Source organism: Eremothecium gossypii, chromosome III (genome assembly GCF_000091025.4).
Source record: "Eremothecium gossypii ATCC 10895 chromosome III, complete sequence".
In the NCBI taxonomy this organism is placed as follows: domain Eukaryota; kingdom Fungi; phylum Ascomycota; class Saccharomycetes; order Saccharomycetales; family Saccharomycetaceae; genus Eremothecium; species Eremothecium gossypii.
Window position 1 is genome coordinate 256663 of NC_005784.3, and position 23144 is coordinate 279806.

Here is a 23144-nt window from a genome sequence, read left to right on the forward strand (position 1 = left end):
AAAAAGAAATGGTTGCTCCGTTCAGAGTGATATTAATAGCACGTGACCGTCGCACCTCGAATGAGTCGACACGCTGACGAGAACCACACTGCCGTACGGCGCATCTTGGAGTATGATACTCTGGTAATAGGATGGGTGGAAATCAAATGTATGAATCTTTGGTTGGAAGCGTCGCTCCTGAATACGGTGGAGCCTGGGTTGGAGTTCCCATCTGGGAAACGTCCTCCTCCACCAGGCAGCCGAGACTCGGACTGCGGTAGTTATGCTCTATGCTGTGACGTACCATACAGGGGAACTCAGCAGCTGGTGACTGAGGTCTCATAGGGGCCGGAAGCCCAGGTAGGCTCTGGGAGCGCTGATCGGACTTGTAGCCGGGTGTAGATATGCTGGAACGGAAGCGCACGACGCTGCGACGGTGGTCTTCGAGCAACGCCGGGTTCTGCATCAACTCCAACAGCGACAGGGAAAAAGAGCGTATCTGGGAGGCCATATGTGAGTCGCGTTCGTTTCCAGTGGTGAAATCCTTGAGCCTCCGCAGCAGGACGGCACACCCTTGCAGCCATTGAACGAAGTCTTCGGAGCCGTTTGCAATCAGGTAGTTCGTTAGGGTCAACGCTTTAAGGATGTGTACGGCATTTTTGTGTGACGACTTGTTCGCGTTCCCGGAGAGCCGCTTCTTTAGAACCCGTGTAACGTCTAGTAAGGTCTTGCAACTATATGTGAGGATCGTAATCTCGCTAATGAGAGCGCTGGAAGCACCCACGAATTCGTTGTCATCGGTGGCCTTCCTTACTTTCGCAGCGGTAGGCGAAGAGCCCAGGTATTTGACGGAATCTGGGAGTAGCATAATCGACTGGGCCTGGATCCGGAATTGAGATTTAATGTTTTGGAAAGCTATAGTTTTAACGCAGAAATAGACGGCATGCGATCAACGTCGTGTTAATAATGAACATCGTTAAATTTTGCTTCTATCACCGGGCGTTGGACGATGAAAAAATGTAATTTGTTTACAGTAGATGGGGTACATCAACTCGGTGAAACGGCCATAAAAAAAGCAGCCCATGCAATTGCGTTTCACCCAATATTTCATCCCCGCCTGGGGCCACCATAGCTATTGCCTGAGGGGTTTATCAGCGTTTCCCCCGCTTCTGTCTATTCTATGCGGAGCCAGGCGGGTATGTACCTGTCTGTTTGATCGTCAGTAAGTGCATGGAAGCCCTGCAGAAAAACACCCGCTTTGTCTGCAAGGTATACTAGGTCAAGTGGTGCCAGACGGTCAGAGCTATGACAAATGCCGCGAGACCAACCGTTCTGTGACTTCACGTAAGAGTAAGATTCTAGGGAGCCATCTGCGGAAAGCAAGAAAAGCGTTTTCCCAGTTTGATCTGTATCGAACGCAACAGCCGGGGAGTTGAGCATTAGCGGGTTCATAGCAAGGGTGCCTGGTTGCTTTCGAAGGTCGTAGACCAAGAAGGCAAGCTCTGTCAACACGTAGAGCCAATAACCGTTTGGACTGAACCGAAAGGTGACTAATTCGCCAGTACTTTCCTCAGTAGAGGAAGAAGGCATGATAACAATTGGCGGATCTTTTGGCGCGGTGACACTAAAGATAGCAATTGTACTAAAAGTGGGTTGATAGGCGATCAAAAGGCCGTCCTTGTGTAATTGCAGTTGAGCGGGCTCACCAGCATCTGGAAAGTGGACTTTACCGTTAACGAAACGGTATATTTGTGACCCATCGCGGTTCCTGTAGTGGATCTCGTGGTTCTCGTTTAACGTAACTAAGAATTCTGCTGCCACGAACGGCGAGTACTGGATATCCACGATACGGCTCGAAGTTGGACTGCCAAAGATTTTGAACTCCTTCGTGGATGTTTCATAAATACCCATTTGGCTGTCAGTTGAGAAGACTACGCCACTTCTGTCAACTGGGAAGACGATCTTGAGCTCAGCTGGCAGATCGTCAAGTAGCAAAACGCCCTCTCTGTTCAGCAGACGAGCCTTGCCTCTGGCTAAAATGCATGTAACTCTGTCTTCCGGATCCAACAAACGGTTAACAAAAACCCGGTCGACCTCGCACGCCGTTTCGACCGGCTGTTCCAGAGCAAATGCCGTCACTACCTGGCTTTTCATTTTCCTTCTTTCTTTCGTTTGCTGCACATATTCTTGTGCGTCTTCTGCCATCGCGGTAATCAATTCCGCTGGAAGGGGCGGGGCATCGGCAGCCTGCCCGCCGACTGCCTCCGTCAGCTCCGTCAACGTGTGTCTGAGTTCATCACTCTCCTGTTTCGCGCGTGCCGCGACGCGGATAGCCGCGTCGCACTTGTACAGCGCTGACGATAGCTCCTTTTTGCACATATCCAGCTGACTCCGCAGCTCAAATGTCTCCAGCATCACGGCATCCCATTCGTTTTGTAGTGTTGACAGAAGGTTGGGGATGCTGTAATTGGCGTTGAGCGTAGCCGAGTTAACTGCGTTTGCGAGCGCGTACTGCTGGGGTGTCTGGGCAATGACAATTAGCGCATCCTTAGTCAAGCTTGTCTTGGAGATTGGGTCTACCCCATGCTCATCGATATACTGCTCAATTAACCTCTTTTCAAAAACGCATTTGGATTCTGGTGATACAACAGGCGTAATGGGTGGTTTACCGCTTACTGCAAAACAACACTAGTTAGTATAATGCTGATGGGCATATGGTAATTTTAGTACTATCGCGACGTACTAGCACAAAACATCTGATCCTTGGTTCTTGTTGGGACGCGGTTGGTAGATGCATCTGCGCCTGTGAATTCTTCGCTTTCACTGTTCGAGATTTCGAACACGCTCTTTTCATCAAGTCACGTGCAGCCTTTTTGGGCCGCATGAGCTGGCACAGCTCAGAGATACCCATGGCGTGGGGGCTATACATATGTGTACTTGTATATACATCTGGTAAGGGCTAGTCCCAGAGCCGGTCGCAGGGCTCCATGAAGAGTCTTCTCTACTCTGGCTCTCAGTGTCGACGCGAAAGTCGGTCTCAGATCGAAATCGTGCCCCACAGCGCGGGTGACAAAAGTGGAAGCCAGTCTGAATTACAGTTTGGCAACGAGGCTCCCCACCTCTAGGCTAGGGTTCGAGCTGTCGCCGAAGAAGTCACGATAGATGCAGCGTTGCTCTGAGGAAGACACATGAGTGCCTATGTGGCCATTGAGCCTGTTCACGATGGTGCGCCCACCGTCACGCACTACCACCGCGCCAGCGTCCTCTAGGGCGGCCAGCAGGTCCTGCTGCAGGTCCTCCACGTCCTCCACGCCGCATGACAGTCGTATCAGGTCCTCGGGGAACTGCCGGGCCTTCCGCAGCTCCGGGTCTATGGACGCATGCGACATGCGGCAGGGCATTGAGATCAGAGAGTTGACACAGCCGAAGGACACGGTGACGCCCCAGAACTGGAGCTTCTTCGAGCACACTATGCGTTCGGATAGCGCAGTGTCCCCCGTCTGGATCGACAAGACAGCGCCCGGCCCGCGGTTGAAGCTGCGGTGCAGTTTGTGCTGCGGGTGCGAGCGCAGCCCGACAAATCGCGTCTGCAGCGCGTGGTTGCCGCCCACCGCGCGGAAGCCGCACACCTCGCGCAGCCAGTGGGCAAGCACCATTGCGTTGTGCTGCTGCTTGTACAGGCGCAGGCTCAGCGTCTTGAGCCCGCGGATCAGCAGCCACGCGTCCATCGGTGCCAGGCCCGCGCCGACCGAGTTCACCACGAAGTACGCCTCCTCCGCCAGCGCCCGTGTGGCCGCCACAATCACGCCCGCCATGATGTCGTGGTGCCCGTTCAGGTATTTGGTCGCAGACTCGTACACGTAGTCCGCGCCCAGCCGCAGCGGGTTGCAGTTCAGCCCGCTCATCATCGTGTTGTCCACAACCACGCGGCACCCGGGCGCGTGCGCCTTCACGTGCGCCACCAGTGCCGGCACGTCCGCCACCTTCATCAGCGGGTTCGTCGGCGACTCCAGCAGCACGCACGCCACCTCTCCCGCCGCCGCCACCGCCGCGCAGAACGCCGCCGTGTCCGCCGTGTCCACGTGCACCACTCGCGCCTGCCCCGTCTCCGCCAGCAGCCCCAGCAGCCGCTGCGTCCCCCCGTACAGGTCGTCCCCGGCAATCACCGTTCCCCGCCCGCCCCGCCGCAGCACCGCTCGCAGCACCACGTCCAGCGCCGTCATCCCGCTCGCCACCGCCATCACCTGCTCCGGCCCCACCCCGTAAAGCCGCCCCACCTGGCCCTCCGCCACCGTCCGCGTCGGATTCCCGGACCGCGTGTAGTCGTACGCCTGCCCGTCCAGCGTCCGCTGCTTGAACGTCGTGCTCTGGTACAGCGCCGGCACGCTCGCTCCGTGCTGGTCCCCGTGCTCGCCCACGCACACTAGCCTGCTCTCCTGAGAACCGCCCCGCATTGCTGTCCACGCCCCCGCCCCCGCTGCCGCCTGCGCCGCCGTTATATACCACGACTCATCGCGACCCGCCGGAGTCCTTGCGCTGAGTACCACCCACGTGACCGCGCCACACCCGGCCTTATCCGTGAACCCGCGCGATGTCACGTGCCTCGCACGCGCTCGCTGGGTGCGGTGTCGGGCACCATTGCCACAAATATCACGTGATCAACAATTTCCGCGGCTGTCCGCCGGACGCCGGCCTACGGTTCTGTGCCCCTTGCCGCCGTCGCACGCGCTGTGACGATAGGCCACAGCAGTAAACGCCGGCCGGGACGTGGCCGATACGCGCGCTCGCGCGCGAATTGTCTTGGCGCGATGTGGGTGCGGTGTCCCGGGCAGATTGCCGGCGCGAAGATCACGGCTGCGCGGCCATAAAGGCGCGCGTGGCTGCATTGAAGGCGGTGCGGCCAAGGGGGTACGGACCGGCGGGAAGCAGCGCGGGCCAATCGGATAGGGCGCGTCAGGGTAGGACGACAAGAGATATATCTTATAGGTGCGGGGGTCTGCGGTGCGAGAGGTTAGGCGTCTGGCAGAAGGCAAGCCATCGGAGCCAGTGGGGCAGGCCATGGAGGCAGCAGACTGAGCACGGCATGGCAGACAAGGGGCTGAAGGTAATCACGATCAAAGACCAGAGCGCGGTGGTGCTGGAGGATGGGACGGTGTACAAGGTGCAACACAAAAGGCAGCGGCGAGTGCTGAACTGCATGCCGTGCCACAAGCGGAAGGTGAAGTGCAACCGGGCGCGCCCGGTGTGCGACCACTGCGAGAAGAACCGGTACGCGTGCGCGTACTTCGTGAACGATCGGGTGTCGCGCGGGGGGCAGAACAAGGTGCCGCGGGAGAGCAAGCTGCGGTTGATGCGAGTGATCGAGCAGGCGCGGCGGGCGGTGGAGCAGGGCGCGGCGGACGAGGCGGGCGGCGGCGCGGCGGCGGGCGCGGGCGGCGCGGCAGAGGTCGTGGGCGGCGCGGCAGAGGGTGCGGCGCTGGAGCAGGCGCTGGAGCAGGCGCTGGAGCAGGCGCTGGAGCAGGCGCTGGAGCAGGCGCTGGAGCGGGAGCGGCACGCGGAGCTGCTGGAGTACTACCGGGTGGCGGTGGCGCCGGTGCTGCCGCTGGTGGACATGGAGGGGTACACGCGGGACGCGGAGGCGTTCTGGGCGACGTGGGACGGCGAGCTGGACAGCGAGCGGCTGGACTTCCTGCTGCTGCACATGCCGCTGATGTACGTGTCGCTGAAGGCGCAGTACCACGAGACGAATGGCGCGCAGCTGGTCGAGGAGGTGTGCATGTACCACGGCCTGATACGACAGCTGTATGCGCTGTACGACTTTCCGAACAAGTTCACGATGCGGTCGCTGACCGGCAACGTGCTGCTGAACTCCGCGGTCGAGAACCCCAACATTTCGTCGGTGGCCCAACTGGCTCGGCTGGCGCAGCGGCTGCAGCTGACCGCGGACCCGGAGTACGTCCCTGGCAGTCGCGAAATGGCAGACGTCCAGTTCCGCCGCATCATCTTCTGGCAGATTTTCCAGCTGGACACGTTGACGTCACTTCAGAACAGACTTCCTCCGCTGCTCAGATACAACGAGTGCGAGACCTCGCTGCCCTCAGAGTTTGACGAGGGCGGCAAGCTGAACCCGAATCTCTGTTTTCTGAACGCCAAGTACCAGTTTGTGATCCTGGTGAACGACGTCTGCCGGATGGACGCCGCTCTCAGCCGGAGTGTGCTAAGTGATAAAGATCTTCTAGAATTTAGGGAGCGGGTCGCCCAGTTACATGCGCTTTGCGCGAACAAGGCATCGCTGCTAACGGATTACTCGCGCCGCTGCGCGATCCAGGCACCTGTAGCTAGCTTTACATGCTGGGCTATATTCATGCTGAACACCTTCGCCGATAGGGCTGTGCTGCTTCACCAGGATATGCTCCTCCGGACCATGGCCAAATGGAAAAAACAGAAGGATCTCGAGTCTCAGCTGGAACAGGTGCCGTCAAGCAAGTTCAGTGACGAGTTCCGAATTTTCCATTCTATTATCACAGATGGAGGCACGAGTATTGCCGCGTACATGAAGAATATCTCCACAAGCAACGCCTGCAACACCATGAGTATGTTGTTCCCGGCGACACTTCACTGTCTGCAAGAATTTGTCAACTACTACAAGGGGAAGCACATTTCCTCATTCAACTGGCTGCTCTTGATTGGCACTCTGCCTATGGCTGCCGTTACTTTTGCACTGAGGACTCTTATGGTAGACTTAATACATGCGCGCGATTCCAGTGGCACCATTTCTTTGAAGACGGATCTACGATTTAAGCTTCTTTACCAAGTTGTCACAATGATCGAGTCCAGACTTCAGACCAGTGCCGCAGTTTACAAGTCTTCCTTGACCCTGGCGAGATTGTTCCTCAGACTAGTGCTGCTAAAGTTCGGTACTCCGGATGACATGGAACGGATTCAGCTCAATCCAAGCGTTACTAATAATATTAGTTCGCAGCTTCCCAGCCCGCTACCGTTCTCACAACAAACTGCCTGGCCTGCAAATGTATTGAAGCTGACACAAAACCATTCTATGCCGCATACCACAGCTCTTACTGTTGAACAACCACTATATGGCTTCTCACATAATCCACGTGCTACACAAGGCCAGCAGGAGCATTTCAGATCGCTACAGCGGCATGGAACATCGGAACTTTCTGTCTGTAATACCGACCCACAGCGCGCACTACAAGGTATGCCCTGTACACCGCTACCCACCGTGCAACACACGCCTCCAATTAGCGGATACTCTCTAGACAACAATTCCGACCAAAGAAGTATTTGGCATGACTTCCCCACCCCGCTAAGCGCTGACGATGCCCTTTCTCAGGCTGAGTCTATGGATCATGCTACAGAGCTCTCGCACATCCGATCTGAAGTAGAGCGCTACGTCAGGCTAATCAGTGCCTCAGGGAAAGCTAGAGATGGGGAGAGTGTCTCACTCGATGGTACATATTTTCAGGAATTCGAATGCACCCTCCTAGAGGTCATCCAGACTACGCTTTCAATGTAGTGGGCAGGCGGTTTAGTACGTACATACCATATAACGACCAAATCGCATGCGGAATACTGCCTCTTTGATTGTTAAGAGCCAAGCCTGAGAGCCCGCAGTGATGATTCGGAGGGGTGCGTGAGTTTGCTCAAGGATTACTTGTTTCTATGTGGAAAAACGGTCTCAGCCTCTCTCCGTTGCTCTGCTCAATTCTTTGGTTTGCCAAAGTTGCTTAGCAAAAAGACGAAGCAGCTCTAGCCTAGAGAAATTGGGAGGGAGGCACTGTGCTTTGCAAGCTTTTTGCAGAAGCTACTACTGCATCTTGTTTATTTAGATGGCGATAGCAATATTGCAGCGCCCTTTTGCGGAAGCTGGATTATCTCTGAACTTGACTGTGCCAAGCACCAATAGCAGCGGTGGTCTCGAGCAAAATCCCAGTTCATCGCACGAAGAACTTTTCCCTCGAGGGGGGCGGTGGCAGACGATAGCTCGAGCGCATAATGGAGCTGATATAAGCGCACAGGAATAAGGGTTTCCGTAACTTTATATATACGGAATATGAATTTTTCACTTACTTGTTAAGATATTTTATGACAATTGGCACAGGTAAGAAGCCACCTGACAGTGCAGTTGTGGCTAATTGAACACTATTCGACAGTGCGTTCACTGGGAGCGGCTCGGAGCAACGCGTTCAGACATCCTACATAGCGGTGGGAAAGGTGCTAACGTGCTCAAAAACACACTTGCGGGTAAGGTTACAGTGCATCCTAGGGATAGCATGACAATATACCAGCAAAAGAGTGGAGTCAATCTATCGTACGAAACCTTGTTATCAGTTGGGAATAGTACTGCGAATGGTTCCAGCAGTCAATTGCATCAAGACCTTCGACTTAACTTCCAACTTCATCAAAAAGACATTGAACAAGAAGCAATGACGAACGACCTAACGGGCAGCACTCTGAACATACCCGAAAACCATAGCATTACTTCCTGCGTAGTGGGTGCTGAGACACCGCGCGATTCTGACGAGCTACCACTTACCATGGATCTTCTCGATGAATTTCTGAATCTCGGGGCGCAGCAGCATACAGCGCCGCAGCAGGGCAAGCTACCAGCAACACAGCCACGAAGCTACAAGCAAGAACCTCTAGCGAACCCTTTAGCGCCGGGCACCTCATCCGGGCAATTTAACGCCCATTTTCACAGGCAGTTCCAAGAGCAGTTCCAGCAGCATGCAGCGCTACCGCCTAACCAGCGCACCTGCCATTACTCATATCAGCAACCACAGACGTCACAGAGTAGATTGCGCAATTACTCATTTGCTCCCCCGGGCCGGCGTCTGTCTATCACAGGATACCAGAGCGATAAACCTATATATTACGAGTACGAATTCTTTGGAAAGCAAAGTGCAGAAGAGGAAGATGAAGCTACGGCAAATGAAGATGATACTTTGACCACAGATGAGGAAGATCTGTACAACCTGTCTCATCTGATGGCATCGCCCGGAGGCAAGGCACGGAAGGACTCTATATTCAGTGATTATGGAAATGAGATGGTCATGCCATTGCCACAGGCACAGCAGATAAATATGCAGGTCGAAGACTACACACCAATGGTGGGAATGGAATCTATGCCACAATGGCGCAAGATGAAGGACATTTTCAAATGGAATCTTTTTGGAGGCGGTAAAGTAGACTCGCAACCGTCTCCAGCAGAATACATAGAGATGAACGAGGAGGAGCATCATCAACCCTTTAGGAAAAGGTACTTCTGGTCACGCAGGCCAAATACGCCTGCCATTCAAGCTGAATCGCAGGAGGAGGCTTCGGTTAACCCTAGTGAACTGGTCCGTTCAAGTTCATTTGACCTCCCTTTAACACTGGAATGCATCACCCCTTCATCGACGGATGTGACAAGCTCATTCACGACTAACACAAGTGTTACGGGAAATGAGCTGACAGAGCCATTCTCCCATCCATTGAAGATGGAACAAGCCGGCATATACTTCAAGGAACCTCTTTTGAAAATGGCCGAGCAGATGTCATCATTCTCTTCTGCACCAGACCCGCTGGACCCGGGCATCACCAAGAAACGAGCAGGCATGCCGAAGACTCGGGGTAGAAAGCCGTCACCAGCCCTAGATGCTACAAAACCTTTTGGCTGTGAATACTGTGAGCGTAGGTTCAAGCGCCAGGAACATCTAAAGAGGCATATAAGATCACTACATATGGGGGAAAAACCATATGGATGCGATATCTGCGGAAAGAAGTTTAGCAGAAGTGATAATCTGAACCAGCACATAAAGACACATTCCAACGGTGCTACCGAAAGGAAGTTGTAAATTTAAATAATCGGACGCACCGCGGCCTTCCTGCTGTGCACCTTTAGTATGCAATCCGTTATGCACACATAGTGTTGCATTCCGTTTCTACCTTGATCGGTGCACATGCGCGGAGCACTGGCTTGATGCTGTGTCTATGGCAGCGACTTCCGCAAGTCCTCAAACTCTTCGAATTCTTCTGGCATGTCAAGTGCAGCAGCGAGCTCCGCCCGACTGACCGCATGCCGACGCATCAGGAAGCTCACTATCACCTCGATGTTATCCGTGATTTTGTCCAGCTGCTCCAGCTTGCTGCGAACGCCCCGGCAATAGCTGTCTATCTTTGTTTCGTCCCACTTCGTATCCTCTAGCTTCCGATACGCGCTCTGCAACGCCGCCAGCTGCCGCCCGAGCTCGTCGTGCTCGGTCAGCAGGGCCGCCCGCGTGTAGCTGACGCCCTCCGACCTGAATGCGGCCGCCCGCGCGTGCTTCTTCTCGGAATTTATGGCTGCCTGCAGCTCTTGCAACCGCACCTGCGACTCCTCACTGCGCGCCTTCATCGCCTGCATCTCGGTGCACATTTTGCCGACCAGCTGGTTTTTGAAGCACCAATATACATTGACGTTGCCGCACTTTTCCACTGATATCAGACCGTCTTCGTCGATCAGCTGCTGCACGATGTCCTTGACAAGCATAGACGACACCCCTGCGCATTTCTTAGGAATCAGCTTCTCCAGATCTTTTATGCTGTATATGCTGTGCTCCTCCTGGAAGAACTTCAGCACCCGCGCCTTCTTCTCGGCCAGCGTTACGACGGCACGCTTGGGCGGCTAGTCTGACGTTAGCAAAACTCGTCCATCTCCACTTAGGAATCTTAGTGTAGTAACATACCATTGCTTTAGTTATGTGATGACTTCTTGCCTTCTTTGAAGTCCTTCTTACGGTGGCAACCGTTCAGCAAGTATATCGGAGTGTAGCCGCGCTCGTTGTTTAGTACACCTAACAACACGGCTAACAAACACAGGCAGTCAGCACACAGACCCCGACCTACCTGCTGCCAGAAGCCAGAATGTATACCAGGGGCTAGCGTGTGCATGGCCGAGCTTGGCAAGACAGTCACTTTTACGCAGGCTCTCTGAAGGAGCAAGCGCGTGACAGACTGTACCCGCGCAAGTGCCACCAAAGATATCAGCAGGGTGCACCGGGACAGAGCTGTTCAGATAAGCATAGGACGTGACGAGCTGATCCAAGTGGCACCATCAGCAGACCTCAGCAAGGTATCAAGTCACGCGCAAGCCACTTCGATCACGTGACAATGCAACTGATAGGGGAGGCCGGCTGAGCCGCAGCCGTTTGGCTTGTGATAAAAAAGGCCACTCCTGGCCAGCAAGAGGTAAAGCCAGAGAACGGTGGGCTTCGACGGACAGGCTCTATTGATACTAAAGCACCATGCGCTTTAAAAGCTCACGGACAGTAGAGCGAGAGCTCAAAGCTTTAGTCAGCTCACCTGAAAACGCCAATCGATGCGGTGAATGTGGGGCCACCTACCCAACGTGGTGTTCTGTGAACCTGGGGGCCTTCTTATGCGGGCGGTGCGCGGCGGTCCACCGCAAGGTGCTCACGGGCGAGCAGGGGGGGCCGGAGTCGCATGTTAAGTCTCTGACGCTGGACCGCTGGACCGTGGACGAGCTAGAGGAGATTACCAACAGCGGCGGGAACCGCCGGAATCACCACACCTGGAATGTGCGCAACGTGGCCTTCCCGTATGATGGTGACGATGACCGCAGCCGCGTGGAGGACTTTATCCGCAACAAGTACATCGTGGGCAAGTTCGGGCAGGGCGGGGGGCGCGGAAGCGGATACCGGCCAGACTCCTCGTCCCGGAGGGGGCACGACGAGTTTGCAGACCGTCGTTCGCGCTCTGCGTCTTTTTCGCGCTCCTCGAATCGTAGCTACAGCTCGCTGAATAGCGCCAGTCCTCCTCGGAGTGGGGGAATTCCCCTCCTGACTCACCGTACCGTGCATGACCACGAGATCGGTCGGTACGGCAGTCAGCTGGCGACTATGAAAAGTCTGGGGTATTCCGACACAGACGCCATTGTGGAGGCTCTGGTGCTATCCCGGGGTGATATTAACGTGGCGTTAGATATCCTCGATAAAGATGCGAAGCTTCGGAAGGAGTCACCGGCACCGCCGCCGCCCCCCCCTCGCCCCACGTCGCCCGCCGCCAGCGGCACCAGGAGCTCTCCTCCAAAGCCACAGCCAGCCGTCTTCGACGGCTTCAATGGTATCCAGCCACAGACCACACAAGCCCAGACCTTTGATGGCGGCGTCCAGCAGTACCTCGACCCCGTGACCGGCCAGATCTACGTGGACCAGAGCCAGTATTTGCAAGCCATGCAACAGCAGCAGCTCCAGCAACAGCAGCTCCAGCAACAGCAGCTCCAGCAGCAGCAGCTCCAGCAACAACAGCTCCAGCAGCAGCAGCTCCAACAGCAGCAGCTCCAGCAGCAGCTCCAGTTCCAGCAGCTCCAGCAGCAGCCTACAGCTGTCGACAAGAACGCGCTCATGGCTCTTTACAGCAGGCCGGACCTATATTCCAGTCCGGTGGAAATCCGTCCTGATAATCCCCAGTATGCTGCACTACAGCAGCAGCAGCAGCAGCAGCAGCAGCAGCTCCGACTCCAGCAGACTATGAACCAGCAGCAGCCCATGCTTTTCGCACAGCAGATGCCGCAGCAGATGCCACAGTTCCCCCAGCAATATCCACAGCAGTTCCCCCAGCAGTACCAGCAATCTAACCAAGGCACGCAACCCCCAACGGCCTCGCAGGGCGCTTATCCTGGCTACAACTACCAGATGTAGTTCTGTATCAGTACGTAATTAAAAACCACGTGAAACAAACGTAACTAGTGACGCCACAAGCACATCTCATCAGGGGCTCAGTTAGAGCCATGATAACAACAAACCAACCGCGTTAGCTTTAAGTTCGCCACCTAGTAGTAGGACTATAAAACTAGGTTGAGCCGTATCGGTTCACATAGGTTAGTCAACTGGTGGATTCGTGAGGCTTCTAAGCATCTCAACTGGCGAAACTCCCAGCAGTTGCATATGAATAGGGCAGCTGAAGGAGTTATTTTGCAAATCTTAGACTGAAAGACTTGGCTAGGCAGCAGGATTGGTACGAGAGTAGCGGCAGAGTAGGAGCCGTGTATAGCGAAGAAGGAATGAACAACGTTAAATCAGGTGGACGTCCAGTGGCAATAGTTGCAGAGCGGTATGTGGTTGAGAAGGAAATCGGCCGCGGCTCGTTCGCAGTGGTCTACAAGGGACATCTAGCCGACAGCTCGGCAGGGAATGTGGCGATCAAGGCGGTGTCGCGATCAAAACTCCGAAACAAGAAGCTGTTGGAGAACCTGGAGATCGAAATCGCCATTCTAAAAAAGATCAAGCACCCGCATATCGTGGGTTTACTTGAATGCGAGCGCACGGGCACGGACTTTTATCTAATGATGGAATACTGTGCGCTGGGTGACCTCACGTTCTTTATTAAGAAGCGCCGTAGCCTGATGGACAAGCACCCTTTGGTTCGGACTTTATTTGAAAAATACCCACCACCTAGCGAGCACCACAATGGCTTAAATCGGGTGTTAGTGGTGAACTATCTACAGCAGTTATCGTCTGCGTTGAAGTTTTTGCGGTCCAAGAACTTGGTGCATAGAGATATCAAGCCCCAAAACCTTTTGCTGTCGACCCCACTTGTGGATTACAATGACCCCGCCGAATTTCACGCTCGGGGGTTTGTGGGGATCTATAATCTACCTATACTAAAGATTGCTGATTTCGGTTTCGCTCGTTTTCTTCCCAACACATCCCTTGCAGAAACATTATGTGGCTCTCCTCTATACATGGCGCCCGAAATACTAAATTACCAGAAGTATAATGCAAAGGCTGACTTATGGTCCGTTGGCACGGTGCTATACGAGATGTGCTGCGGAAAGCCTCCATTCAAGGCATCTAACCACCTAGAGCTATTTCAAAAGATTAAGAAAGCTAATGATGTTATACAGTTTCCTAAACACGCTGCATTGGAGTCAGCCATGGTTGATTTGATTTGTGGTTTGCTGACGTTTGAACCCGCTAAACGCATGGGATTTACGGAGTTTTTTTCAAATGGACTAGTCAATGAAGATCTCTCCCCGTATGAGGTAGAGTCCGAGCCTGACTTAGAAACCAAATCTAAGAACGTGGCCGAGAGTAACATGTTTATTTCGGAATACCTACCTACTGCAGAACGAAATAAGCGGGCATCTCCTATCCGCTTAGGTGATTCCTGTACTTTGCGGGGTCCCTGTGAATCACCACAAGGGGCCGATCCTTACCCCCAGGATAACACGCAGTCTGATCAGCACGAGCATTTACACGCAGACTATTCTTTCCAGGTAGAAATGGGCCAAGATGGACAGCAAGCGGATGGAGAAGAGAAAAGAAAACTTTATAATAACCAGGAAGAGAGAAGCAATGAAGAACGACAGTTTGGTCAGGTATCTAACGGCCGGAACCAGGAAGACCAGTTACTTCTACATCAAGGACGGGGACAGATACCGTGCGAGCAGAATAGACAAGCCTTACAGTCGCACTCCCACGTCGCAGCTAAGCAAATACCCGATAAAGACTCGAAATCCTCAGTATCATGTCAGAAGCATGCAGCCTCGGCACCAACTAAAAACGATCACCGTACGACAAGGTTAAAAGAGAAGACAAAATGTTCTTATTCCGACTTATTACTGGAGAAAGAATACGTTGTCGTAGAGAAAAAAAGTGTCGAGGTAAACGCCCTAGCAGACGAATTTGCCCAAGCGGGCTCGGGCGCTCCAGCAATTAGGCTGCCCGATCAGCATCACAATGACGCCTCTCAAGCCCTGCAAATGGCTCGGCATTCTTCAACTTCAGTTTCTGCCGCAAATACCGCTAAACAGACGTTATTGCGCCGTAATTCGAGGACTTTATCGTCAAGTGGTGCTTCTACATCACGGCGCCCGTCATTAGTTGATCGTAGATTATCAATAACATCATTAGGTGCTACAAATGCATTATCCAAGGCCTTGGGTATGGCCTCTTTAAGACTTTTCGGAAACAGTCATCAACAGTCCAGTAATGGCTCGTCAACGTTCAAACAGAATCCCAATGTTACCTCTTTACTGAGTCCGCAAACATTCCAGGATATGACGGAAAACGCCGTTCTTAGCGCTGATCACCAGTGGGATAATTCTAGGCAGGCAGATGTTCTCCATGATGATTCAATAATGAAGGCGCTGGAGAACTTAACCGCTAAAGTTTATGCCATTTATTCTTTTGCTGAGGTTAAATTTTCCCAGATTATTCCGCTTCCCCCAAGTTCCACTCAAGACCCCTACACTCACAAACGGATGAGCAATGGGAGCTGTGCCATCGATGATGAGGAAGATGATATTGAACACAGCCCAGGAGCTGAAACTTATCGAAAGAATTCCTCTGGAGCTAATGCCAATACTGGAAATTACAATTTCTCCTTAGATACTATACATGAAATGAACCTGAATGACCTACCACCAAACGATCTATACATTTTGTGCACCGAAGCAATTGTACTCTATATGAAGAGTCTCTCTCTATTGGCCTACGCTATGCATTTAACTTCGAAATGGTGGCATGAATCAGCCGATAAGATCTGTCCTCTCAAGTTAAATCTTTTAGTGCAATGGATTAGGGAGAGATTTAATGAGTGCTTGGAGAAAGCTGAATTTTTGCGTATGAAGACCCAATCGATTCAGTTACACAATGGTAATCAGCTTTCAGCTAGTACCATGGTTTCAGAGCCAGTATTTGTGGAAAAGTTGATCTATGATCGGGCTTTAGACATATCTAAGACGGCTGCAAAGATGGAAATGCAGGGTGAGTATTTAGAAGGATGCGAAGTTGCATATTCTACATCCCTGTGGATGCTTGAAGCATTACTCGACGATGTTAGTGATGAAGATAACTACAATGATGATAATTTAGGTCACACTGGCGTTTTGGACAAGTCGGATAAAGAAGTGATTAAGAGATACATTGACAGCATAGCTAACCGGTTAAAAGCGTTAAGGCGAAAACTTAGTCGCTAGTAAAGACTTGGATATTGCTTTTCAGCTTCCGCGGTAGCGTATATTTTTGGGTATTTTTGTTTTTGTTTTTTTTGGTTCACTACTGCTGAAGTTCGTCGTGTACCTTATTAGGCATGGGCACGTAATGATGTATCTACGGATATCACAAATCGGTCGCAGAATGGTTATATGCTAGCTTGTTCCATATGAAATAGTTTTAAATTTATTCTTTTTTGATCTGCTTTGTATCAGGCTTGGTTTCTAGAATGCAATATGGATGGTGTTCACGACGGTAAAGAGACCCAAATTGATCATAAAATTAGACATGAGTTGGCCCACTTATTCAGTTAGCAGAATATTTAAATGGACTACTGCTAGATCAACTGATATAGCTTGATATTGCTAAGGGTTAGGTAAAGGAGAAAATATCAATTCTATATAGCCGGACTTTGAGTTCATTAAGAACAGCTCTATATCCTTATCATTTAATAATCAATTATTGTTTATGGGATTTCATTACATATCTAGTATAAAGGACGTTCATACAGATACCCTTGCAAGTTTAGTTATATGGGCTTCCTAGTGTGTCATTGTTCCGCTTATCCAACTGTCCAAGCGATATAGAACACGACCTAGACTTGCTGTGAGCTTCTTTATGCCGAAATTCAGGTGCAAGACTTTGCCTTCGAAAAGACATCGTTAACCCAGAAGAATCATCAGTTTTCCGTATACGTGCTAGTTTTTTGGCAGCGTTGATTAACCTACTTTCGTCTTGGGCTGCGGAGGTAGAAGTCGGTGAGTGTACAGACGTTCCACCATGCAATGATGAGCGTCGCGAAGTATCCGACGAGCTTAATACACTCTGTAAAAGATCCCTAGATGACAAATGATGAGAATGGTCTTGCGAACTCGTAATCAGTACTTGATCGACATGTGCCTCTTGCGTTGTGGCCTGCGCAGCTGTGTGCGGTAGCAACCAGCTATTAGTTAGAACTCCGCCTGTTTGAGTAACAGGATCCATATTTCCTCGGTCTTGTTTATGTAATTCAGGTATCATATGCAAAACCTCCGCGGGAACATCAATACTGTCTTCAACATCTTGGCTAACGGGCAAAACATAGCTTGGATCAGTGTTCAGGCGTACAGAGTTTACACCATCGCCGGATGGCGTATTCACAGTCCTGGCAGAGTTTATCTGTGTCAAAGTTGACAAGCTGTCAGAAGCTTTTAGCTGTCCAGATATAGATGCAGGAGCTATATCGGTTGCTTCTTCTGAGATCGCTGGCTGAGAAACACCTAGGGCCCTGCTAGAGGAATTGTCTGCGGAAGAGGAAAAACGGCGGCTACGTCCAACATGCCTGGGGGGGAATACCAGTTCATCATCATCTGCATCGCTTGCAGTACTAGCAGAGGAGGCGCTTAATGTCTCGGGTTGGCAAAAAGAATCGATACCGCCGACAGCAGGGACATTTCGCAAAGATATCTCGCTCCCGTGTTCCGAATCAATACCAAATTCAAATGGAAGAGATTCTGTATCTGATTTTGTGCCATCGTAGCTATACTCACCAGCAGATTCAGTGCTCATATATGCAGCCGAGTCCGTTGTTATTGAATCCTTTTCTTCATCGCTCCCATGTAACTCTTGAAAAATAATCTTCTTGGTTAATGGAGGATTTCCCTGTTTCAAAGGAGTAGACTTTGTCACTTGCGAGGCTAAACTTCGAGAACTGTCATATCTTTTGGCAAGAATTGTCTGTGATGTTCCATTTGTACCAATGGACAACCGAGGGGTAGCAAGTTCGGATTTTTGTGATCTATTGTCAAGCCTAATTGCGCTTTCAGACGATGCTATTGCAGCTGTTGGAGTCATTCGGAAGCGACTAGCAAACGCCGCAGGTGAGAGCTCTGCACTAGAACTGGATCTGGTAGTTGTAGATTGTGGAGAAAGAATACTGCTGACTCGAGGAATACGACCATTCCTTTTGGAATCAAGCTGCAATGTATTTATGCTCAACGGTGGTGGCGATGCTAATATCTTATCCTGAGCTTTTGGTGTCCCCGACACGTTCATGTTGCTGAAAGGACTTAGAAGAGCACTTGCGCCCTTGTGGGGTAAATTAGAAGAAGTGAATTGCTGATATGAAGATGAAATCCGCTGATCGTTTGTGGGGAAAGAGGGAGTAAATTCAGCTTCGACGTTTGTATCATTCACAGCGTAGTTATCAATGTAAAAACTGTCCAAAGAAGCAAAGGAAGAGTTGACCGGCAACGAAACAATTGAATTGGGATCTCTGTCATTATCGAATTTTTGTAATTCACGTTGAAATAATTCCCTGGCACTTAATTCCGCCTGAATGGGTGGCTGGTGCAATGGCGATGGGGTAGAGGGTTGACCCGGTAGGAAATCTTTACTATTTGCAATAGACCCTTCGCTTAATATAAAGTTAAGGCTGTCGATATCTGTGGGTGAAAAGGTCTCTCTTCTGATGGAATCAAATACGGTTGGGCTGTGTCTGTCTTTGAGATCTTTGGTCTTGGGCTTTTTAAGGAGAGCGCATGCGTCTATTACCGAAGTAGGGTTCAGAAGAGGCTTATTTTTAACCACTCCGGAATCAAAAAGGGTATCAATTTGTGACTTCTTTAGTCCTTTACCTATGCCGTTAACAGCATTGTCCACCTCATCGTGAGAGACAGAGATTTGTTTGTATTCTTCATCCTGGTGTCTTAGAAACTTTTGCTTTTCCGCCTGCCTCATACTGATTCTCTGTCCACTTAGCCCATCTACATGATCAAAATCCCAACATACAAACGGATGTGCCTTAATGTCAACAATATTTATTCGCTGCATTGGATTCTTTTCTAAGAGTTTGTTTAACAAATCCTGTGCCGATAGATATTCTTCTTTGCACGAGATCATCGACACGCCGTTGGATTGCATGAATTCTAGCCTTGGAAACTCTAGTGGATCGTTAACTATCTTTTCGAATAACTCCATCTCATATTCCGCAATGAATGGCAACTTTCCAAATAACAAACAGTATAACGTAACACCTAACGCCCATATATCTATCATATATGAAATTAAGGACCCAGAACATGGGTTGCTTTGTCTATCAATGTTTAATTTTTCATATGCATCACTGCCTAAACATATCTCCGGAGCAAAGAAAGCTGGAGTACCCGCGGTTTTCGCCAATTCCAAGTCATCGGGACCTTCAGCCCCCAAGACACCTTTAACTGAAGAGGAGGAAGAGGAGCGTGACGAGGGTGTACCTGAGTTCGATGAAGCTAAGGACACACCAAAGTCAGAAATTTTCACGATGTCATGCTCTGAAAGAAGCAAGTTGGCTGGCTTAATATCACGATGAATGATCCCCTGATAATGCAAATATTCCAAACCAAGTACAACACCACGTAGAATCTCCCGCGTTCGCTGAAACGTAAGCAAAGGTGGCCCGCGCGCAGCAGCTTCCAACTGGTCGCCGGGACACCACTTTACTTCACCTTTGGAACAGTACTCTAGCACCAAGTATATTTTCCGTGACTTCATGTCGTCGAGAACCTCGATCAACTTCACAACATGCTCGTGGTCACACTTCTTCATTATCGCTATTTCCCTTCTTATCTTTTCACTCTCCTCACGTACAGGCGTCTTCTTGAGCTTCCATGAACTCTTCTTCTTGCCGTGTCTGTCCACGATCTTGATTGCGACATGTTGTTTCGTCACGAGGTCAAGCGCTAGTTTTACTTTCCCGTGTTGGCCGCTCCCAAGCTCCCGGATTATCTCGTAGGTATTAAGCACCTTCCGTTTCGAAATTGGGTCGTACTCAAGCGATATTTTGTGTGTCTCTTTTACCTTCCGCCCCCCAGGCTGTACATGAGCAGCCTTGATGTGGTTCTGGTGCAGTGGATGATTCAACTGCCGTTCGCGCTGGCGCTCCAACAGCAAATTGAGCGAATCGCTCGATGAGAGCTCGTCTGCCTCGTACCCCTCCACTTTGCCCGGCATGCATGTTGGTTCGCCATGTTCGCCCCGGCTGATCTCTAGGTTCGGACCGCCGGCCGCAGCAACGCCTTCAGATTCTGTAGGCTCTTGGTTATTGTTCATTCTTCCCTCGGCACATTAAAGTCATGGATATCACACACCTATAGCTACAGCAGAGATGGAGAACAGTCCAGCTCGCGGGGTAATCAAAGGTTCTTGCCCAATTCGACAAAAACCACCAAATGAACCCAGAAGACGCTAAAATGCAGGGCAAAAACGCTCTTGCAGCTGTATTCACGTATGAACTTTAAAATCCCGCCAACAGCTCGGACGCAGGACAGAATGTACCTCCCTTCAGGCCTTTACCAGTGCTATACTTAGTCATCGTAGTACAGAACTACTGCGTGATGATGTAAAAAAACAAAATACAACTTACGTTTATAGTGATATGTAACATAGCTATGTACGTGTATCACGTGATCGCAGTTCATCTACCGCTTCGGCTTAGGCAGCTCTGGGAAATGGTATGTTTGCAGTAGTTGCTGCGGATCAGTGTTGCTATATGCCTGTTCCTCTTCACGAGCCCGTTCTGCGCGTGCTGCCACGCGCGTCCGGCGCTCGAGACGAGACGTCAGCATGACCGCACTGAGTGTGTATGTAGCCGGCTTATTGCGGAGAGTCGCTACCGTGGCCAGTTCCCGTTCGTATTCGCGGCGCAGATCCGCCGCAGAGACCTCCGCAGGCTTCTCCTCTTTGTCCTCTGTCTTGTCCTGGCCCTGCGCGGACACATTACCGTCCTTGGCGGGGACCGCAGGCTTCTTCTTGGAGGCGGCGAAGCGGCCGAGCCAGCTGTCCCATCCGGCGGCGGCAGCCTTTTCGGAGGCGGCAAGGCGGCTGGCAAGGTCTGCGACGCGGCGGCATGCGGCGTGGTACGCGGGCGTATAGTTTGGCTGCGCAAACTGCGGGTTGTCCTGCAGATGCAGGTCACAGCAAAAAAACCAATCGCCGCTCGCGGCACAGTGGAGGACCGTGACCGTGCGACTGTCGCATATCAGGCATCCGCCGGCGTCTCTCGCGGCGACCTTGCGTTTGGCGTATTTGTCCATGGCGAGGGGCTGGCGCGTTGCACAGAGCACGGAGTCCGGGCGGAACAGAATAACTGGAATCGAAAATGTCGCTACATATATACACGTCTATCTAAAGCTTCTTCTTGGCTCTGTCCCAAGAGCTGCGGGGTTTCTTGTGTGCCTTTCTGGCAGTGCTGTCCTCGAGGCGGCGCTTCGAGCTGAAGATGCTGAAGTCCTCACCGCCGATCATGCTGACTTTGGCAAAGCGCTCGCGCTGCTTGGCCTTGCGCTTCTCGGCCTTGTTGCCGACCGAGTTCAGGCGCGTGAAGTTCTCCTCCTCGAAGCGCGTCATCTCGCTGTCACGGTCGTGGTCTCTGGCAGACTTGATCCCGCCCTTCCCGTGGTCCACAATGTTCGCGCCCACAGAGGCCTCCCACTCGGGCCTGTCGGCCTGCTCGCGGATGAACTCGTCCATTGCCTGCATCCGCGAGCGCGACGAGCGGTCCTTGTGGTCCTGTGCGTTGAAGCGGTCCTCGAAGTGCTGTCCCCGCTGTGGCGGAAGAGCTGCGGCGATCTTGGGCGGCTTATACGTCCCGCCACGCTCGTCGCCGCGGCCCCCGCCTGGCGCGGCCGCGGCCGCCAGCGCACCCGCATTGGGCCTGTAGCTCAGTGCCTCCTCGTCCTCCTCATCCGACGAGTCCGCGTCCGCGTTCGCGTCCGCCTCGCTGCGCGCCCGTGCGCGCTCGGCCGCTGCCGCGTGCTCCTTCTGCAGCCGCACGTACGCGCGCGTCAGCTTGTCCAGTTGATAGCCCAGCTTCTTCTCCAGCGGCTTGATGCCGCGCTCCAAGCACACCCGCTGCTCGATCGCGCCGGCACGCCCGCGCTCGCCTGTGCTGCCCTCCGGCGATAGCTTCTCGCCCACTAGGAGCAGCAGGCTGCTCACGTATGCCAGCATACTACCGTTCTTCAGCGACAGCAGCGACACCTTATCGCTGCCCGCTTCGGTGCCACTCTTCGCAGCCAGGGCAGTCACGGCCTCGTCTGCTGCAGGGCCGGCTTCGTACGTCTGCTGCAGCCGGTCTAGCGCGGCGTCCGTCTGTGAAAGTGACTCATTGATCTGCCTCAGCACTTGACGCAGTTCCCCCATCGCAATACCTCACTGCGAGCCAGAATATAGCGTTGTCGATCTAAGCGCTCCAACTGCTCAAGCCCATCGCATGGAAAATTTTAATGTCAGTCAAAAGAAACGCTGCTAGGGACTGAAAAATTTGCCGGAGCGATGAGGTTAGAGCGGTCTACTGACACAACGGAAGCAGAAGCAGACCTCAGAGAAGCTTCCAGGACCCTTCTGCCACACCCACCATGCCTCAGAACGAGTATATCGAACAGCACATCAAGAAGCACGGGCGCCGTCTGGATCACGAGGAGCGGAAGCGTAAGCGGGAGGCCAGAGAGGCGCACAAGATATCCGAGAAGGCGCAGAAGCTGACTGGATGGAAGGGTAAGCAGTTCGCGAAGAAGCGGTATGCCGAGAAGGTCGCCATGCGCAAGAAGATCAAGGCGCATGAGCAGTCGAAGCTCAAGGGCGCGGCGAAGCCCCTGGAGGACAGCGGCGAGGCGCTGCCCGCGTATCTGCTTGACAGAGAGCAGGCCAACAGCGCCAAGGCGATCTCGTCGAGCATCAAGCAGAAGCGGCTGGAGAAGGCAGACAAGTTCTCCGTGCCGCTGCCCAAGGTGCGCGGGATCAGCGAGGAGGAGATGTTCAAGGTGGTCAAGACCGGGAAGTCCAAGACCAAGAGCTGGAAGCGCATGATCACCAAGCACACGTTCGTGGGCGAGGGCTTCACGCGCCGCCCCGTGAAGATGGAGCGCATCATCCGCCCGTCGGCGCTGCGCCAGAAAAAGGCCAACGTCACGCACCCCGAGCTCGGCGTCACGGTCTTCCTGCCCATCCTGGGCGTCAAGAAGAACCCGCAGTCGCCCATGTACACGCAGCTTGGCGTGCTGACGAAGGGTACGATCATCGAGGTCAACGTCTCCGAGCTGGGGATGGTCACGTCCGGCGGCAAGGTGGTCTGGGGTAAGTATGCCCAGATCACCAACGAGCCCGACCGGGACGGCTGTGTCAACGCCGTGCTGCTGGTGTAGGCCG

At 52.6% G+C, this 23144-nt stretch overlaps 12 protein-coding genes across 12 annotated transcripts; 5 read left to right on the forward strand and 7 right to left on the reverse strand.

Annotated features, from left to right (window-relative positions):
• Positions 1 to 142: 142 nt before the first annotated feature.
• On the reverse strand, positions 143 to 847 carry ENT4 (Ent4p; the record flags this gene model as incomplete). The annotated part of the gene is made up of 1 exon (NM_208696.1): positions 143 to 847. The coding sequence occupies one exon, from the start codon at positions 845 to 847 to the stop codon at positions 143 to 145; it is 705 nt and encodes a 234-aa protein (NP_983343.1).
• A 305-nt stretch (positions 848 to 1152) lies between these two features.
• On the reverse strand, positions 1153 to 2735 carry PRP19 (E3 ubiquitin-protein ligase PRP19; the record flags this gene model as incomplete). The annotated part of the gene is made up of 2 exons (NM_208697.1): positions 1153 to 2654; positions 2723 to 2735. The coding sequence occupies 2 exons, from the start codon at positions 2733 to 2735 to the stop codon at positions 1153 to 1155; spliced, it is 1515 nt and encodes a 504-aa protein (NP_983344.1).
• A 336-nt stretch (positions 2736 to 3071) lies between these two features.
• On the reverse strand, positions 3072 to 4433 carry STR3 (cystathionine beta-lyase STR3; the record flags this gene model as incomplete). Its single annotated transcript, NM_208698.1, has 1 exon — positions 3072 to 4433. The coding sequence occupies one exon, from the start codon at positions 4431 to 4433 to the stop codon at positions 3072 to 3074; it is 1362 nt and encodes a 453-aa protein (NP_983345.1).
• Positions 4434 to 5062: 629 nt separating this feature from the next.
• AGOS_ACL058W (Zn(II)2Cys6 transcription factor) lies at positions 5063 to 7516 on the forward strand (the record flags this gene model as incomplete). The annotated part of the gene is made up of 1 exon (NM_208699.2): positions 5063 to 7516. The coding sequence occupies one exon, from the start codon at positions 5063 to 5065 to the stop codon at positions 7514 to 7516; it is 2454 nt and encodes an 817-aa protein (NP_983346.2).
• Positions 7517 to 8273: 757 nt separating this feature from the next.
• Positions 8274 to 9836, forward strand: COM2 (Com2p; the record flags this gene model as incomplete). The annotated part of the gene is made up of 1 exon (NM_208700.1): positions 8274 to 9836. One exon carries the CDS (start codon positions 8274 to 8276, stop codon positions 9834 to 9836), a length of 1563 nt encoding a protein of 520 aa, NP_983347.1.
• Positions 9837 to 9970: 134 nt separating this feature from the next.
• Positions 9971 to 10709, reverse strand: MND1 (Mnd1p; the record flags this gene model as incomplete). The annotated part of the gene is made up of 2 exons (NM_208701.2): positions 9971 to 10645; positions 10707 to 10709. 2 exons carry the CDS (start codon positions 10707 to 10709, stop codon positions 9971 to 9973), a joined length of 678 nt encoding a protein of 225 aa, NP_983348.2.
• A 555-nt stretch (positions 10710 to 11264) lies between these two features.
• GTS1 (Gts1p) lies at positions 11265 to 12680 on the forward strand (the record flags this gene model as incomplete). The annotated part of the gene is made up of 1 exon (NM_208702.1): positions 11265 to 12680. One exon carries the CDS (start codon positions 11265 to 11267, stop codon positions 12678 to 12680), a length of 1416 nt encoding a protein of 471 aa, NP_983349.1.
• A 362-nt stretch (positions 12681 to 13042) lies between these two features.
• On the forward strand, positions 13043 to 15961 carry ATG1 (serine/threonine protein kinase ATG1; the record flags this gene model as incomplete). Its single annotated transcript, NM_208703.1, has 1 exon — positions 13043 to 15961. The coding sequence occupies one exon, from the start codon at positions 13043 to 13045 to the stop codon at positions 15959 to 15961; it is 2919 nt and encodes a 972-aa protein (NP_983350.1).
• A 541-nt stretch (positions 15962 to 16502) lies between these two features.
• On the reverse strand, positions 16503 to 20048 carry SAK1 (serine/threonine protein kinase SAK1; the record flags this gene model as incomplete). The annotated part of the gene is made up of 1 exon (NM_208704.2): positions 16503 to 20048. The coding sequence occupies one exon, from the start codon at positions 20046 to 20048 to the stop codon at positions 16503 to 16505; it is 3546 nt and encodes a 1181-aa protein (NP_983351.2).
• A 368-nt stretch (positions 20049 to 20416) lies between these two features.
• VFA1 (Vfa1p) lies at positions 20417 to 21031 on the reverse strand (the record flags this gene model as incomplete). Its single annotated transcript, NM_208705.1, has 1 exon — positions 20417 to 21031. The coding sequence occupies one exon, from the start codon at positions 21029 to 21031 to the stop codon at positions 20417 to 20419; it is 615 nt and encodes a 204-aa protein (NP_983352.1).
• Positions 21032 to 21122: 91 nt separating this feature from the next.
• On the reverse strand, positions 21123 to 22139 carry LCP5 (small subunit rRNA maturation protein LCP5; the record flags this gene model as incomplete). The annotated part of the gene is made up of 1 exon (NM_208706.1): positions 21123 to 22139. The coding sequence occupies one exon, from the start codon at positions 22137 to 22139 to the stop codon at positions 21123 to 21125; it is 1017 nt and encodes a 338-aa protein (NP_983353.1).
• A 215-nt stretch (positions 22140 to 22354) lies between these two features.
• Positions 22355 to 23140, forward strand: NSA2 (rRNA-processing protein NSA2; the record flags this gene model as incomplete). Its single annotated transcript, NM_208707.1, has 1 exon — positions 22355 to 23140. One exon carries the CDS (start codon positions 22355 to 22357, stop codon positions 23138 to 23140), a length of 786 nt encoding a protein of 261 aa, NP_983354.1.
• Positions 23141 to 23144: the final 4 nt, after the last annotated feature.